Here is a 17,943-nt window from a genome sequence, read left to right as displayed (position 1 = left end):
AAATTAAATTCCTGTCCATCGAGCGAAAACAGAACAAAACAGTATTTTATAAAGAATTTTAAATATTTTTTTGTTTCAAATAGAAAACAGGGACAGTCACGCAACTGAACGTCTGAAAAGTATAAAGCTTCATCTACATGGACGCTATTATTATAATTATGTAATATTCCAGATCAACATTTAATAATAATCAAGAAATACTATATCTTTTCAATAATGGAACAAATAATAACAAAAAAATATTGTACCTCGTTTACATAAAGATTGTAAACATGAATAAAATAAAATTGATCCCCACAGAAAACTATTATTCTGAATTTCTGAAACAACATCACTGTTTCCATGTAAACTTAATTTTATAGGATCAGTCATGTTGTGACTTTGAGCTCAGCCCGTATGTGACCATAGATTTGGTCACAAAACGGAAGTCACATTTTCATACTTGCCGATTAAAAAAAAAATATAAATAATTATTTGTAGTTTTTTTCCATTTGATGTCATTTTAAACAGTAACTTAAAGAAATGGCGGTTTCTAGAAATAAACAGCAATCCTAATATTTGGTTACGCTGTAGTAAAATTCAAACACAAATCTGAACATAAATTCCGTTCTTGTACGGAGCCAGCAACAAAACGTCTACGTTCCTCAAAATCCTTTTGACTTTAATAGTAAAGTAAAGTAAAAACCAGTAGTATGTCTAAGTAGTGCCTGTTTCAAAGTATTAGGACCCAAAAATTGTGGCTTAAAGTACTATAAAATGCGGTCACAATACTGAATGTTCAGGTTGGATCAAAATTTCATCATCGTAGTTTTATACGTTTTTTTATGTAAATAAGTCAGAATATTACAAATGAATTGATGAATATTATTAAATGATGACATTTAGAAACTAAACCCCTTAAAAAAAGTATATCGTCCGTAGAAAAATCGCGAAATATTCTTGATCCAATCATACGAATTCAGCTGGGGACAAGCAAAAAAAGCCTACTCCTGTTTATTTAAATGCTGTTAAAACAAAATAATGAATAATTGGAACAGAAACTAATATAATAAATTAAAATTAAATGTATATTCTTTGGTCCAGTATCTTTAAAAACTCAAATAGTTAATGGGTTTAAGAATGAAATTAGGTCAAATCCGGGGGACAAGCAAAAAGCGCACTTTACACAAATAAAAAAAAAAGCTCACGTAGCGAATGCCACGTTAATTAGAAGCTTTGATGCTGATTGAAACGCAATTGATTGTACGTTCACTGGTGTTCATTATAATTAATAAATTCATGTTTCGTTCACTTCTATCTTTTGCGAAGGACCAAACATACATGCCACGGGTCTTTAACGAAATTCAGCACAAAAACACAATAAAACTTCCATTGCGAGAAACATTCCTCTTAATACGAACAAAATGTAGAGACATAGGTACTGCTAAATGGAAGAAAGGCACTGACCATTTGCCAGGCTTGAAACCGACCTTATAACCGCAAACAATACTACACTAGACTTAAAGGCTGAGTGTAAACCGATAAAATCCAGTAATACAAAATGTGTCATCCACATTAACGTGAGCGTTCTGTTAAAGACTCCAACACAACCACGATACGGTACACATTCGGTGGATCGTCAAAACATCAACATTATTCGATTTGACTAATACTTTGCGGGCATAGCGCGGTGTTAAGCGACTTTTTGTCTTGGTGTGTTGAGACAAGATTCAGATTGGATTAACTAGAAGGACAGCGTGGGACAATAAAAATTACGGTCGGTGTTTTGCGCCGGGCGCGCGCTCACTTCGATGAGTGATATTCTCCGCTAATACTTCTTTGTTGGTGATTTTCAGAGGCGTGGCAACATTTTCGCTGTGCAAAGAAATGATTCCAATGATTTGTTTATTTTATTTGAAAAATACAATGTTTTATATACCCGGAAAAAACGGTGCAAAGGACCAAAAATCTGCAGCGTTCGATTAGAAGTACCAATAGCTAATAATATAAAGGATCAAAACTATTTATTTGAACAATCATTGCACTTCTACTTTAATCTACGTTTAAAATGGTCTTCATAATAATTGAAAGGAAGTAAACTTAATTGAATCCATCATTAACATGACAATAGTTTACGCGGGCAAGATTATTAAGAATCAGTTTGATAGGTCTTTAATAGATAAATTGATATCTCATGGAATCAGTGATGTGTTGTTCGTCACCGGGGCATCGGCTTGGGTATTCGGTACGTTTACAGTATAATAGGGAGCATTAGTCCGATCCACTTTTGACATCATTATCTGTGTAGTCGACTCACGATAACCTGCGAGAGCGTCGTCGGTCGGTCCCGCCCCGCGTCGAACGGCAGTCGCGCGCGTCCTCGCCTGCCGTTTGGTCGTGTACGCGTTGTGCGGCGCGCATGCCATACCTCAGATACCTCATAAAAGGTACTCGGGGAACTCGCTTTTGGCGGGTTTTCGCACGGACGTGAGCGGCGATCGTGATGCGCTTTGCATTCGGACACGGAATGCGTGCGTGTTGTCAGCGCGCTCGGCCTCTCTGTGTGTTTGTGCGTCACAGTGAAATCTGTGGCGGGTACCACCAGTGATCACTTGGATTGCAGTGTTGGATCGTAGGATTGACTTTGACGACGCAACCGCATCAGCTTATTGTAAGACTCCGACGGATGTTATGTCCATGATGTTGACTCATGCATGACGCACTTGATTGCTGGAACTGGGAATTTATGATTTATGATACCTTTACAAAACTAACTAATTATCGAGTAGCAACTTGTCTGTACGGGTGGAAAGTGCTTTGTTTATGTTACTCGTTTCAATTTAAATGTTGAAATTAAATTGTGTTTGAGTTTTTATTACAGTCACGCTCTTGAAGTCAATGACGAGGTTAATACTGTATAGTTTTAATTTATGTAGTCATAAAATCTTTTACATTGTAATATTTTATGTCTTACCATTTATTATTACCTACTTATATGGTAGCTTCCTAAAATCTACGTAGTAAAATTTTCCATGTTATTATGCCTGGATAATAAATCATCGGCATCAGAATTGATGTTTATGAAATTGATCGATAGTAGTTACCACAAGCAGTTCATCTAAATATGAGTTAATTGCAACAAATGGAATTAGTGCATTTGCCCATTAGTTAATTCAGGTATAATAATGTACAGTTGTTGGCACATTATTATCTAGTTTAGTTCCACACGTAGCTGCAGTGTCGATTTATGACATTACCTACTCCATATTCATAAACAATTTGTAGACTGCGTCATTATTTATTTAATGTTAAATTGAACAAAATAAAAATCAATGCCAGACAACGTAATTTTTATGAATTATACATTTTTAAAACAATGTATTTTATTTCACAATAAACAACGCTCTTTCCTCCTATTGTATACATTTTTTTTAATTCCTTGAAATAAGTTTTGACATTTTCATTATCAACAATTTATGAAACTTAAGGAATCAAAAACAGAGTCTTTGAACTTTACACTTTTTATATTGGGTACTGGGACTACAATATTAATTTTGCACGGATACAATAACACAAGAAGTAAATCATCCATATAGCTCTTGAACATCTGTACAAGTATAAAGATTTGAAATATTCCAAACAATCAATCTCAAATAATGTTTGGCGAATATACAAATCATTCAAAACTTCTCAATCTACAATTTAAAGATCCTTTCTTCGGCCAAAACTGAATATTAAGAGAGGGTGTTATCTAAACGAGCCCGTGGTCAGTGCGCGAGACACTTATCTTTAGATAAACTGAGACCTTCCCACGGGGACGAAGAGGGTCCCTAACGTCTCAAGGGTTATCTCCAATAGTCTTGTAAAAGCTGAATAACTATCCACCAGAATGTGCCTGCTCTACAACATTATTTATTCTACGCCTTCAGTTCACCCCATCACGGTCACAACTAACGTACAAAGTATTCGTTGCTACCAAGTTTGAACGAAATCTCAATTGGTAGTTTTTGATGAACAAATAGTTGGCACGTCATTGTCTGTTCGGAGATTGTTTCGCTCTCCGCGAATCATAGTGACAGAGTGACCACTCTATGACCTCGACATCAAACTGGGTTAATGTTTCTCAAATATAGGACACTCAGTATTTGGCTCGTATAGAAAATAAACTACTTTTAAAACGTTTAAATATTTGCGGTCATGGCCTCCGCGGACATTCCAAGCCGTGTGTAATAGTTATGCACCCGCATATCGGTGTACGGCATTACCTGTTCTCTTCAGGATTTGACCATCTGTTCTATTGTTATTCAAATCGGCCTAGAACTTCTCATACTTTAAAAAGATAGCTTTGACAAACTATTATTTCCCACGCCTGTCCGACTAGGGGTCGTTTGAATGACTATCTATTAAGTAAATGTAAATTTTGTGATACTCGCATAATTTTATAGTTACAATTAAAGCGGCACGGTCATCCAAATGACACTAAGCATCATTAGCATAAACTGTATTCTCACGGATGAGCTATAGACTTGTACGTCCGTATAGATACGGGAGTATTGGTGTGGATCCCGCTATCCATAAACACACCATTTCCCCAAGTAGGGGTGGTAGGTCCAGCGTGCCCTTAGCGCGGCGGGACGCAGATCAATCACAGGAGAAAACACCCGCGTAATGGCTCCTCATGACCCTCGCCGAAAAAATACCCGCCACATCCTATTTACCCGATGTTCGTTAAATAAGGCAAAAAGTATCCACCACGCTGCCTCCCAATTAATCATCTGACCGGGACGCAATTCCTGTAATCACCGTTTCTTTAAATTAAGATTATCCGGACATCCCGCAGAATGTGATTCATTACCGCTTAATATCGCTTTCTGACAGACTGAAGCTCTTACTCTTTATAAATGAAAAGAAACTTCGACAACCTTAAAAGGAACAAGCTATTTTTCATTTGCTGTCGCAATAAGTAACATTTGCCTATTATTCTCCAATTCCATTACAGGCGCGAAATATAACGACGGTCTCATGTATCTAATTAGGTTTGTAATTAGCAATTTCTGCAAGGTCAGATAAGCTTTGACAAGGTTACATATAGTAAGCGGTGGTTGCCATATTATCATGTGTATGAGCTTCGTCCACTAGATCATGTGACGTATTGAAAATATTATTTCAAAAGTTTTCCTGCAATACACCATTTTCCTTAATAAAAGTAAGTTAAATGGCGTCAGGGTAATTAAAATGAATAATCGACGATAACGGTTAGTCGGTGTTTGCTTCTTCTCTATTCCGTTAACTATTTGACCTGTAAATTGACTCTTATAATTTGTTAGAAATTGTAAGTGCTATCTAATTACTTCTCAGCAGTTGTTAATTGTTGTGAATATCAATCGGTTACAGCAATCAAGTGTTACATGACAACAATCGATAGAATCGCAATGGACCCGTGCTGATACATTTGGCGCAACTAATAATTTTGTTTCGCAGTAGCCAAACTATCAGTGTGAATGATGGATATAACTTTCAATCAAAAATGTTCGTACGTGGAGTGGATTAATTGATAATATTGTGTTGTGTTGTGTAAAGCAGTGTAATAAAATACAATCAGTATTGATAAGTGTGCAGCAGACATTGCTGGTATGCATATGTGCTATGAGAGGCCTGGCCTGGTCACCGCCCTGAACGGAGGCGTTGGGTAAGACATCTCGCAAACAATATACTTAGAAACTTATACTTAACTACAAAGCTAATTGCTTATTGTTATAAAGTTCCTAAAACTAATTTCGTTAAAGGCGCTGTACCTAATAGGTAATCGTGTTGGAATATCTAATGTGTAAAGTTTAACACACAAACGAATACACAGTGTGGGGTCGCCAACGGTCGACAATTTTGTACATTTTTTTAATTTCCTGCGAACTCGTCGTGTTGTCGTTATTTATGACTTGTTAGGAAGCCCTAACTGTGCTTATGTGCCAGTTATATTTCACGCAAGTTATTTGGTTAAGTCACTTTGTTATTTGGTCGTTTAGTTTGGCGAGTTTTAACTAAATGGCAAGCATAATCTTATTACATTCTTTCAATCAAGCAGTTTCAAATTCTTGCCTCCATGAATGGGCTATCATCTATCACTGAAAGTTTTCAGTCATTAGATTCAGTAGTTCCTGAGATTTGCGATTTTAAACAAACAAACCCGTCCAGTTTATAGTACATTATTAACATAAGTATATGGATACTCAAACTAAGAAATGTCTAAGTAAATGTTGAAGTTACAAGAGAAATAGTATGCATGTCTCTAACACATTAACAGTAACTAAAGATACAGCTTAATATACCTACCTGTATCGTGCGATAAGTACTACGGAATCAATTAAGCGAAATTCAAATAGGCTAGCCTTTGCCTAGTGATGCTTTTGCGAAGTTAACTAAGTTTTTACTTGTAGCATAATCTGAGGTACGTACTTCGTAACAATTTGACCTTTAGTTCAATGAGGACGTATATTAATTTGAATTTTGATGCACGAAGAAACTGTGTCTGGAATGTTAACGATGTAATTAACGACGTGTAAGATAGATGGATGTACTGTTTATTTATTTTTCTTTTCTCTTCTTTGTTTTCGCCTGAATAATTTTACTAAAGTACAAATCCAGGTCTCCTAATGAAGCCACCTACGATAATTCTCATCTTTTGAATTTGAAACGGCAGCTATGTTTATTTTTAAACATAAGATTATAAAGCTTTATAAAAATTCTCTGTGTCGACCAAGTATTTTTAGCAGTCGCGCGTATACCAAAGTTATTATTTGGATGGAATGTGTTGCTCTTTCAATTTCGACGACACCTCTAAGAGATTCCTTTTTATAATACCTGCTTGAATATAAGTTCAGCTCATATTCACCATTAGACTTCTTTGTATGACAATTGTTCATTATGTCGATATCACCAGGTTCTATCTATATTTGTGTATTTTTGTTGTGTTCCCCGTCACGTAATCTAAACGTTTGCGTCACATATTAGCCTGAATATTAGTCGTACGTTATCATACGACGTTCGGTGTTCACTGTCAACAGTGGCGAGTTCTACAAACAGCTCGTGAGCTGTACTCCCTACAAATTGATTAACATACGTACTTCGTTTGTGTTGCATGTATTTATTTACTTGCCGTTGCCGCTAAGTACTGTTTGACTAAGGTTTCTTTTACATGTATAATGTTTGGTGAGCCAAAGCCGAGTTTCGTTTGCAGTCGATGAAGCAATTTAGAAGTTCATTATATTATTTGTGTTGGGAAAGGTTGTGGTTGATTGGCAAGATGTTTGACGGCTGTTTATTTCAATGTTGTGTTACATTCTTCTTATTTATTGAGTTTAGTTTGTAGCTTCATTATCGTTAGTGCGCAGTTTTGCTCCACCACATGTTACGGTCTCGCCTAGCTCCGATATATTAAGACTAGCAACTGCTAGGTTCACTAACCTGACTTGTGATATCAATTACAAAGTAATGAGCATACGCAATGTTAATGTTGTGTTTGTGGTGCTATGTTTGCTTTAAGTTTATTTTCCTTTAAATTGGGCAAATGGTGATTAGAGTTAGTGTTCCATATTGATGTTTGGACTACAGATCGTGTTGCAGGCATCTATAACGGGATAACCGTTACGCATTATGATCGGCTCTTTCTTCTTGATATTCGATATTATCAGTGCACAAGTTTATGATGCTCGTTCATTCAATGTTATCTTTTTAATCGCCTGGAACGATAGCTACTAGCATATATCTTCCAGTCGGCGGTTTATTTTTATACTTTTTTCAATTAAATTGATTACTATCCTAGGTTAAACGAAGCTTATTCTAGCAAACCGTTGTTTAATGTTCAAGAGTTGAGTATTTAGTTTGAAAACCGACTGCATTCACCCGGTTTATTCGCGTAGTGCACTCGATACACGCGACGGTAAGCTCGCGATAATCCAATAAGCTGAATTGGAAGTGGCTCGAATTAACCTTCTTAGTTCTATATGAATAAGCTGCAAGTAAATGCTGGCAACACTACACCAATTGTGGCGAGACACGAGTCTGTATCGCATGACGAATGGAAGGAAATAGATTAATTGAACAATTAAAATGCATGCTTTATGTTCTTCGAAACTGCTGATCAAAACAGGTGTATGTAAAGTAAAAGTCAATGTTAATTTGAGCGATTACCAACTTCACTGCAAAGCTGTGATAAACACAATTAAGATAATAATATGATAATTTCTACATAATCGTGACTAAGAAGTGGTTATTAAGTACATGAAAAAAAAGTGAAGTAAATTATAATTCAGTTCAAGCATGCTTATTAGTATTACATCGCTCTCACACCAGCGGATATTTCGCTCGATATTTTCTGCGCGGTAGCGGGTGGATCATATCTATAAAAACAACCAGTTAAAAAACTGCACGACAATTTTTTGCTGTACCAATAATTCCCGCGTAGAGGAACCAAGCTTATATGCGCGCCGAAATCCGCTAGTGTAAAAACGCTCTTAAAAAATAATATTCCTTCTTCACCTGTCAGGGTAGTTATGGTAATCACTATTAAAAAATGAGCCAAGCTCATGTAGAGCGATTTAATTATAATTACAGTTGTCTCAGTATTACTTACGCTGTAGGAGTTAATTTATGTAAATCTTGGCGAACACCATCTGTAGAACAGAGCTGCCAATATTACTCGTTAGCATGATGAAGAAGGAACAGACACCATCCCGCAGTTATTGCTAGTGAACATATATTGAATGACTTTAATATGATTTATTTTCTGAGACTTCTACGAACTGCGACAATGTTCAAACATACGTGATATACCCTACCCTTGAAACAAAATGTAGGGGTGAATTATTTTATTTGTCAGTGTCAAATTACAGCCACAATATTCGTAAAGCCTCGCCGAGTGCTTCCAACATTTGTGGTCTGTTAATTTTACATGCTGAATTTATAATTTACAACTTTTCGCTCTCGTAAACTTGAAACAAATTGACATCTGTGATCTGTCATCATGTTTTTTCAACTGTTTCCATTTCCCCAAATTCGTTTTTCCTGTACAAAATATTTAGACCAACAAGGTTGCCTACCTTGGCAAATTAAATTTTACGTTCAAAGAAGCTGGGCAACATTTCGTTTAATACATTTTTGAAGACTACTACAATATTCATGACGAAAAAGGGAAACGGAATCAGTGGGAACAACTTTTTAGAGCAGTAGGTACCTAAGGACCATACCATTGTTTAGTGAGTACACTCGCACACAAATCTTCGTAGGAGCCACCATTCATATTTTATCTATTTATGTGATCTGCACACAATTTTTTGAAACAACAATGCGATGAATTCCGAATCCGATGTTTGTGTTCACAGCTCTGAATGAATGTTTCACGTAATAATTCTCTTACTGTGAGATTGTTTCACGAATGTATGTACGCAATTAGATGATTATGTAACTGTTTCTGAGCCTAAATGATTCGAGGCTTCACGCCTTTTGTTAGTTGATATGTTAGATAAAGCTGAAAGCTTTCCACAACATGTTTGAGGTCTTGACAACAATATAAGCAAGTGTATAAGTAAGACTTAACACAGATCCTTCGCAGTATGAACTCATTCTTCTCACAGTTAGTTGCTGACGAGTTTTGCCCGTATTTCGCAGAACTTAGCTTCAGTTATAATGAGCTTTATAAATAAATAATGGCAGATTTAATTTATTAAGCATTTCGCGTTTATGCCCACATTTAAATGCATGTATCTTATTTCTCGCTGTTTTATCCAATCCCAATGTAGCATTAAGTCCGTTATCTGTATAATAAGGTATCTTGTGTCGGCTGCTAGGCACACGTGACCAACTTATCCAATAAAATCGCTAAACAGATTGCGAAATGAGTACAATTAATGCATCCTGTATTCGCGACCTCCCCGCCTCACCGGCTACATTCGTATATTCGGTGCTTGCTACCTCGTTTACGGCTGTCTCGGGTACTTAGTTGTCAGGTTATTACGCAACGCTACTACCAGCCGTTAATTATTTGCTAGGGAACACTTAACTATGCTGTTGACAAATGTAGCTATGCTCATTTACTTTACATTTGGAATGTTTTACGTTTGTAAAGATTATTTTACCAGTTTGGATGAAATTTTCTTGAATTTTACAGTTTTATTAGTATCGTCAGATATAAAATTCTCCTAATAAAGTTGGTGTAGCGATAGTAACCGCCCACCTCCTATAACGGACGCCGAGGTGCATTACACTTAAAAGTTGAAGGATAATAAAACGGATTATTCTGGAGCAAGCTGATAAAATATTTATTTACTGTAAAGAATAGCCACATTAATGAAAACAATAGTGTTCGTTAGTCGGGGTGACACTAAGCTAATTGTTAAAGTCGTATTTCAAAGAGTGAGTAATGATAATAAAAAGCTTCAGTACAATTTGTTTTCCATTTTTCTTTGAATAGTGTTGATAAATTGTGGAAACCTGAACTCAGCGCGTTTAACTATTCAGCTGCAGGCAGCTTCGTGGCAATTTACTATTTATAAATTACTTTTTCTAAACTGCTTTAACTTTGTTTGGAAAAACTGTACAGGATAAATGGCTGCTAATATTATTTTATGAAGTAACTTATTGAATAAAAAAAGGATAGTATTTATTAAGTATCGTACTTAAAGAAAAGCGGTAGAAAATCTGTTAATTATGTAGAAACACATGATTTTTTGGCAACGCATTGAAAGTTAACGTATTTTCACAAATCGTCAAAAAAGTAAAAGCCTACACAACTCTGTGTACGGAATATTTTGAATTTTCGCATTTTACGCTACCAGACGTAGTGTTCTTTCGTTTTTGAGTTTTATAGCGATATCAAAATGTTTCTGGGCTAACTGCTTCCTAGAAACTTATTTTTATATATGTACCTACATCTGCAAGCTGGTTATCTTTCATCTAAATGGTGTAATTGTAACCGTATGTTTCTTTTACCGTCCGTGGGAATTTTCAACTTATCCACCTCTTGATTTTATCAATGTGCTGTCTTGTTTTGATAATAGAATTCTTGTCATATTTTTTTTCCAAGATGTGGGTTTATATACTCCAATTCATTACTCTTTTATACGTGCTCTTAACTGAGTAAGAGTTAAATAGTACATCACTATAAGTTTATATTACTATATTGTTATACTTTCCCACCATAAACTTACGTCGACGTAAAAGTTTCAGATTTCCCAGAATAACTTATTTATGTCGACTCCTAGCAGAATACGGGTTCAACAATTCCTAAGAAGCCTAACCAAGTTATAGCTATTCATATTCAACCTCATAATCTAAGAATTTATACAATAATGAACCGATATTAATATTTCACTCGTATTCATGAGCTTTGCGAATAAAACATGTCTAGAACGTCTGAATATGAAATACAATATTCGTATCAGTTATCGGCCATCTATAGTTGAATGTAGAGTCTACAAATGGTTTTATAATTACGTACTATAGACCGCACGTGTACGATGGTGGGATCCCTATTCAGTGACGCTACAATGTCTGTGTGACGCCCACGAATAGCTACACTGAATTTTTCTATTGTGAGAATTTCAATTCCCGCTAAAAGACCGGCGTGGGCGAGTGCGGCGTCTGGACTCGCAATTTACGTGTTTTGCAGCAAATCATAATGTAAGCGTTATCGGAATAACAATGGTGTCACTACTTATCATTCACTGATAAAAATGTCCTCTGAAAAATAATCGTGTCAACGACCCAGCCACCTCGCAACCTATGACACGCGAGGCGCTCGCGTTAGGCGTGGCACCGGTTTGTTATAACTAATCGAATTATTTTCTACCGAAAGGTGAAAGGGATTTTTGTAGACGTACATTTTCGTCTTTTTAATACGTAATAAGGTTTTTATGTTCGACGAAAAATGAACCGTAAATCTTTATGACGTCAATCATCGCATTATAGTTCGGCCATTCAGAGAATGCGTTCCTGACACGTCGCGATTGAACTGACGACGTAACTTTGCAATGGCGTTGCAGTTACGATAAAAATATTTTTGCTGGTTGTTTACCGTTTTAACAATTGAGGAGCATTAAAACAACATTATTATATCAATAATCAATGAATGTTATAATTTTGTGCCAAACTGAGTGTCAAATAACTTGGTAAACAATATTTTTCTAAATCTATACTGCGCTATTACAAGGTTATGTCAGCGGTTTATATTTTGTAGTGCTGTGCTAAAAATAACAGGCAAGTATCGTAATCTGTTCTTATACAGTTATAATATAAAATAATACGTTTTGATTTTCTTTTTAAGAATTGGAAAATAATGGACTATAAGACTTAATTATAACGTTTATGAAATATAAAAATAAAACTATGACCAAACCGCATTTTTATACTTAGATTAAAAATGGTAACCCCAAATGGCGTTATGGGCCGCCATTTTGTGACGCTAAAACAGTCGTCCGTTGTCGTTTCGTGCGCATAGACCACGTTTTTCAAGTGTTTTCGATCTGTTTTTATTTGATTACCCGGCTTTTGTTAGACCGAGATATCAGGATTGATTCTGTTATTGATAATAATATAATTATACATGTAGGCGAAGATGATGATGAAGACACCACCTCCTCAAGCAAATCGGAGTCTGATTAATATTCTGTTCGCACATTCAATTCAATGTACTTGTAACAAAGAATAAATAAAACAATTTTATTATATGAATATTACCTTTTTTTGGTTTCCACTTAAATAACTAAAATATAAAACAAATGATTCCGCCAATTTAAAACGAAAATAATCTTAAAATAATGCGGCGGTTCATTTTGAAGGAACGGTAACGAACTCAGTGTTATGTTGTGCCCATCACTAGTCGTGACTAACTGATAGGTGTCAGGAACGCATTCTCTGAACGGCCGAAGTATAACGAGTTTAATATGCAGATTTTTATCCTTGTTATACCAATAATGAGCGGTTTTGTTAAATGTGTTCCAAAGTGTGTGGATGCCTATGAAATAATCTCACTCTTGGGACTGATTGGACAACAAAGAAAAATAATAATTCGTCGTGTAACCCAGGGGAACTACCTGTTCCGACGGGATAAAAATAGTTTGTCACTTTGTATGACGAGGGACTCTTTCAAACAAAGTTTCGCCATCAACATTTAAGGCGTGGCTGCGTGATATAAACGGCTCCTGCTTTATTTACACTTCGCTAGTTCATGGAACTAATGTTTTACTTAATTAATCGACGCAAATAGATTTTCATTTTGATGTTCAATTAAGGTAATTCAAGGTAGTAATTTAGGCGAGACATTTGTGTTAATCACGTGTGAGGCTGTATATTTCCACTTTTATTTGAAGCGATAAGCCTATGTACAGTCACGATTTGGAAACTCCCTTTACTTACGCAACTAATTAATACTAAATTAGAGGCTTTGTTAAAATTATTTGTAAATGATGTGTACGCAAGCGTTGTGCAACGTCGAGTTTTCCCATTACATATGCAAGTATGCCGGCTGGTAAAAGCATTGGCTCTGATGTACTGTTTGTTCTTCTTATCTCGTTGGCGGCGACTGAATGGCGCTTCGGAGGTTCTACTGCAAGCGGGAAGCGGGTTAATAAGTTGTGTACATTTTACATAAGTTCAAAAACCATGCTATTTGTTCCAAAATAAGAAACTAGGTTCTATCATATAGGTCCAAGGTAAAAGTCTAGCAAGTCATGTTCTTAAGTGATTTGACCGAGAAAACATAATGTAGTTAGTATCCTGAAACACCTCTCACAACTACTCGTATATTACAATATACAAGGTAACAACATGATGGATGATAAATCGGCCGTTCACCTTGATAAGAAACCTTTATTGCGAAAATGCAAGCAATCTTTTTTGTTTTTATTTTGTATCGAAAATGTTATTATTTTAACTGGTTCGTTGGTCCCGAGAATCAAAACTGTTGTATGGGAATGAAAGGTTATTTATCAACAAATAAATAGTTTTTATTTACAGTCTACGCTTCTCGCAAAAGCTTTATTTTTTATTGTACAATATTATTGCTTCGAACCTTTTCATTTTTTTTTTAATCGGTATAAAGCGATCAGTGTGGAAATAAAACTAATTAAAATATCGGATTGCTCTTAATAACTGCCTTCACAGGAGTCAAAGGTGATTTTTGAACTGAATTTTATTCAATTGAACGTAGTTTTTTTGTCTAGTTTATACATAGTAACCCGCTTTTCGCTCACTAAGGTACCCCGGTTCTATTGCAATGTGGACAGAGTACAACAAAATGTCTGTAACTTAGTGAACTTTATTGAATAAGCACATAATCTTCACCTAATGATCATATACGACATTTACCTTTAACCTTCATATACGGTTCAAAGTACTGTGAAATCTGACTTTGGTTTCTACTGGTAACCGAGTGTCGCGTGATTGGTCAATTTAATATTGTAATTGGTATTTTGTCGCTATTCTATTCTACTGACTCATGAAATGTATTAGTTTTGTAATGGTTTTGTCATTGTCTTGTATTATGGTTTGGGATTAGTCACGCGTTTTCTGATACTTGTATTTGAACCTAAAATATTGTCATTTTGACACGTTTGTTGGTTGGACTCATGTAAAGCAGAGGGTTTTTGTGTAAATCTGTTGCCAATTATTAGCTCTTTTTCCTCCTTTTAATCGATTACACCACTTAATGATACAGTAAACCAAAGGATAAAACTTACCTCTTACAAATTAATTAATAAGTATTGTAATGTATCTTTAAGGTTGTATTTTAATTATTCTCTGTATTCCGGCACGGATGTCCGATGTGACATCGTGTTTTATTCATTACCATCCGTGCTAGCATATAATGTGCTGAATATCTCCCTCATTATTACATTTCGTTTCCATCAATTATATTTTCATTGTTGATTCCATCAATAATATTTTCTCTCCTGAACTGGAACTGGGTAGTTTTCATCAGTCTAATTGCCAAAGTATTGACGAAAATCCCGTGTGCCCTAAAGTTGTATAGAATGACGTGACATTGCGATAGAGTCTATTTTGAATTTGGAAGGTCCTGAGCCTTCTTAAAATGAGCTATAGTTCGGCCATTCAGAGAATGCGTTCCTGACACGTCGCGATTGAACTGACGACGTAATAACATTCATTGATTATTGATATAATAATGTTGTTTTAATGCTCCTCAATTGTTAAAACGGTAAACAACCAGCAAAAATATTTTTATCGTAACTGCAACGCCATTGCAAAGTTACGTCGTCAGTTCAATCGCGACGTGTCAGGAACGCATTCTCTGAATGGCCGAACTATAGTAACTCGCCTAGGACTTTTTGTAAGAATCGCTTCAGACTGATGTTAGAAAGAGACAAGAGTAAAAAATAAAATCCAAATTCTGCATACAGCCTGTCTTTAAAATCTTCATTTTGAGACAAAGTTATCAGATTCTTAAACAAAATGGATATCTTAACAGGACCTCCAAACACCACCTTGACCGAGAATTTCTCAGAATATTGTGTACGAGCTTTTACGCAATAAGCCTCTTTGACGTAATGTTCATAATTTTTTGTTTCTTCTTGTTTCACTTTTACTTCATACAAACAAAACTTGACTTTGATAATTTGCAAGAAACTAAATAGCTCTGATAAACGATGTAGAAAGTGATATTTATTTGCTTTGTGAGGCGTCAATACCTGTGGCTGTAACTTCATATTTTATCTTTCTATCCCAGTTCTATCACACTTATCCATTGGGATGCTTCTATTTCTCTTTTATATAACAATAGCTGTAACTCCTTGAATTTGTAAGTAAGTAGTTAATATAACTATGCTTTATTGTGTAGTTACCAACTTCTTACGTACTAATAACACAGGCGTGATATTATAATTGCACATGCACCTGATTACAGCGAAATGAGCGTTTGTTGTGTTTTTATTTGAGCGAACATATTAATTGGCGCCGTCGGCTAAATCGAGTGAGGCCGCCGCCCGGTAATAAATCTTTCAACTAAGCACTGACACCGGGAACACGGCGAAAGTGAAATTGTTCACTCTACTATTTCATAAATTATAGTAACGTTGAAACTTTTTCATCGTTTTCATAACTTTGTATTTATATTTCACGTAGAAAACAGAAACAGGCCAAATGTTCATTCGCCGAGCATACACTAGCAATTCTTCCACCCAAGACTGAATTTTAAGCGATTATATGCACGAGCATGTTCTTGTGATACATATTTATTTATATCAATTTGTAAAACAAAACATAAGTCAATTTCCGTCCGCATAATAATGAAGTGTTTATAGTACACGAAGTTTACCTATTTGCTTGTTTATGTTCACATCTATAGATGACGTAATAGGATACTTATCGGCACATGTAACAACCAGTTTCAGAACAATGTAAAATACAATATGAACAATGGCACACCCATTGCACTCTGCACAGAACGCAATAATACCTCAATCAGTGTCATAATAAATCGATGTGAAAACTCGTTCCGTATCAGTATTCGTCAAGGACGCGAGTCGAGACGCACAAACAACTCGGTCACATACATATTAAGGCGTAGTACTGTACCTTAATGGTCACAGCGATCTTATTCGTGTCGATGTTCATAATGATGTACCGATCCATTGCGCTTTATATTAAAAACTGCTTTAACAAATCCAGTATCATGCGTCCAAGAACATGGCAAGCCGGTTTTAGAGTCCGATTATTGTTATTTTACGAGGTGTTACTACCGATCGCTATTGTTATATTGTTAAACTAACCGTAATGCAACAGATAACACTTCTATAGAACTGTGTCGATAAATAAATATTTACTTTGAGCATTGTGTTAACAAGTGGCCGGCGATATGAGGAAAATGGATTCGCTCAATTCGTACTAATGAGTTTCATTTATTGTTTCATTTTCATATGAAGTTTTTTCTTGATTGTAAAACCTAAACTTATAAATTAATATTCTTGTATTCTGGGATATTGGAACATCCTGAAGTTTTTTTTAATACTAAAAAATACTTACTAACTTACTAAGCTTTATGCAAAATGGAACAGTCTGTATTAGTGACCTTGTATAAAAAAGAAACTACATTCAATTTCACATTATGTGTTTATTTCATGATAAGTCTGTGAATCATCGGTCGATCGGCAGCTTTCTGGAATTCTTCATTCGATCGACTTTAAATCACATACTATAAAACAAACACAATAGCTTTTCTATTTATTATAAACGCTCATAATAAAGCAAACTTCCATTCTAACGGTTTTGTTTTGATGGTTCTATTAGACTTTCTCAGTCTTCGGAAACCATAGAAGTTTATAGCATTCTAGTCGTCAAAATGTTTCTTGAAAAGCAAGTTCGTCGATAGCACAAGTGTGTTCACCACCTTCCATTCACAATAGGCTATTCGTAATATGAAATGTTATTGTTTCCATATACATACGCATGGGAATATGAGAAAAACATGGGTGTCAGCTGTTCATCTTTTTGTACAGGTTGTAAAATTGGACCGACCGAGGGAAAGGTTCAGTGCCTCGACACTCGTAGCAATGGGTTGCCAGCCTCGCATTGTTCGAACTATTCCGTTTCGAATATATATTTTTTGCCGGACGCTTTGGGCTTTGCGATCTGCGTAGTTTCAGCTTAAGCCTGGGGCTATACCATCAGTGATTAAAAAGCTCCACGTTGCATAGTAACCTCATTCTGTACGTTAGATACACCCCGGCAGCTCTATTGATCATGTAGTACGCAGAACTTGTCTGAAGAATACCTTTCCATGAATCTCAGGGGAGCGCCAGTGCAAACGTGTACGGCTGTTGTGTCAAGAGTAACGCTGTACGTGGTTTAATATAAATGTTGCTCAGCTCAACGTTACGAGTGTGTGTAATTCTGTAATTGTGTCAGGCGCGGAATACCGTGTCGGTTTAGATTAATTTCGCTGTGAAGCGCTACGGG

General features: G+C 35.8%; 1 protein-coding gene across 6 annotated transcripts in view; it reads left to right on the top strand.

The window, feature by feature from the left end:
• The window catches only part of LOC124635867 (AF4/FMR2 family member 1-like), a 153,963-nt gene that overhangs the window by 62,689 nt on the left and 73,331 nt on the right, over positions 1-17,943 (top strand). For 2 of the 6 annotated variants that reach the window (XM_047171818.1, XM_047171814.1), the window contains exons 1-2: positions 2,323-2,650; positions 5,461-5,668. The exons of 1 other annotated variant lie outside the window; for it this stretch is intronic. In XM_047171818.1, the coding sequence (XP_047027774.1) occupies positions 5,613-5,668 (56 nt within the window). In that variant the 5' untranslated portion in view covers positions 2,323-2,650; positions 5,461-5,612. Of the gene's footprint in view, positions 1-2,322; positions 2,651-5,373; positions 5,669-17,943 lie in introns of those variants that run through there. 3 more of the 6 variants (XM_047171817.1, XM_047171815.1, XM_047171816.1) reach the window with 3 other exon arrangements.

This window comes from Helicoverpa zea, chromosome 13, assembly GCF_022581195.2.
Source record: "Helicoverpa zea isolate HzStark_Cry1AcR chromosome 13, ilHelZeax1.1, whole genome shotgun sequence".
Classification (NCBI taxonomy): Eukaryota; Metazoa; Arthropoda; class Insecta; order Lepidoptera; family Noctuidae; genus Helicoverpa; species Helicoverpa zea.
Note: the sequence above shows the minus strand (reverse complement) of the source record. Positions and strands in the feature narration are given on the sequence as shown.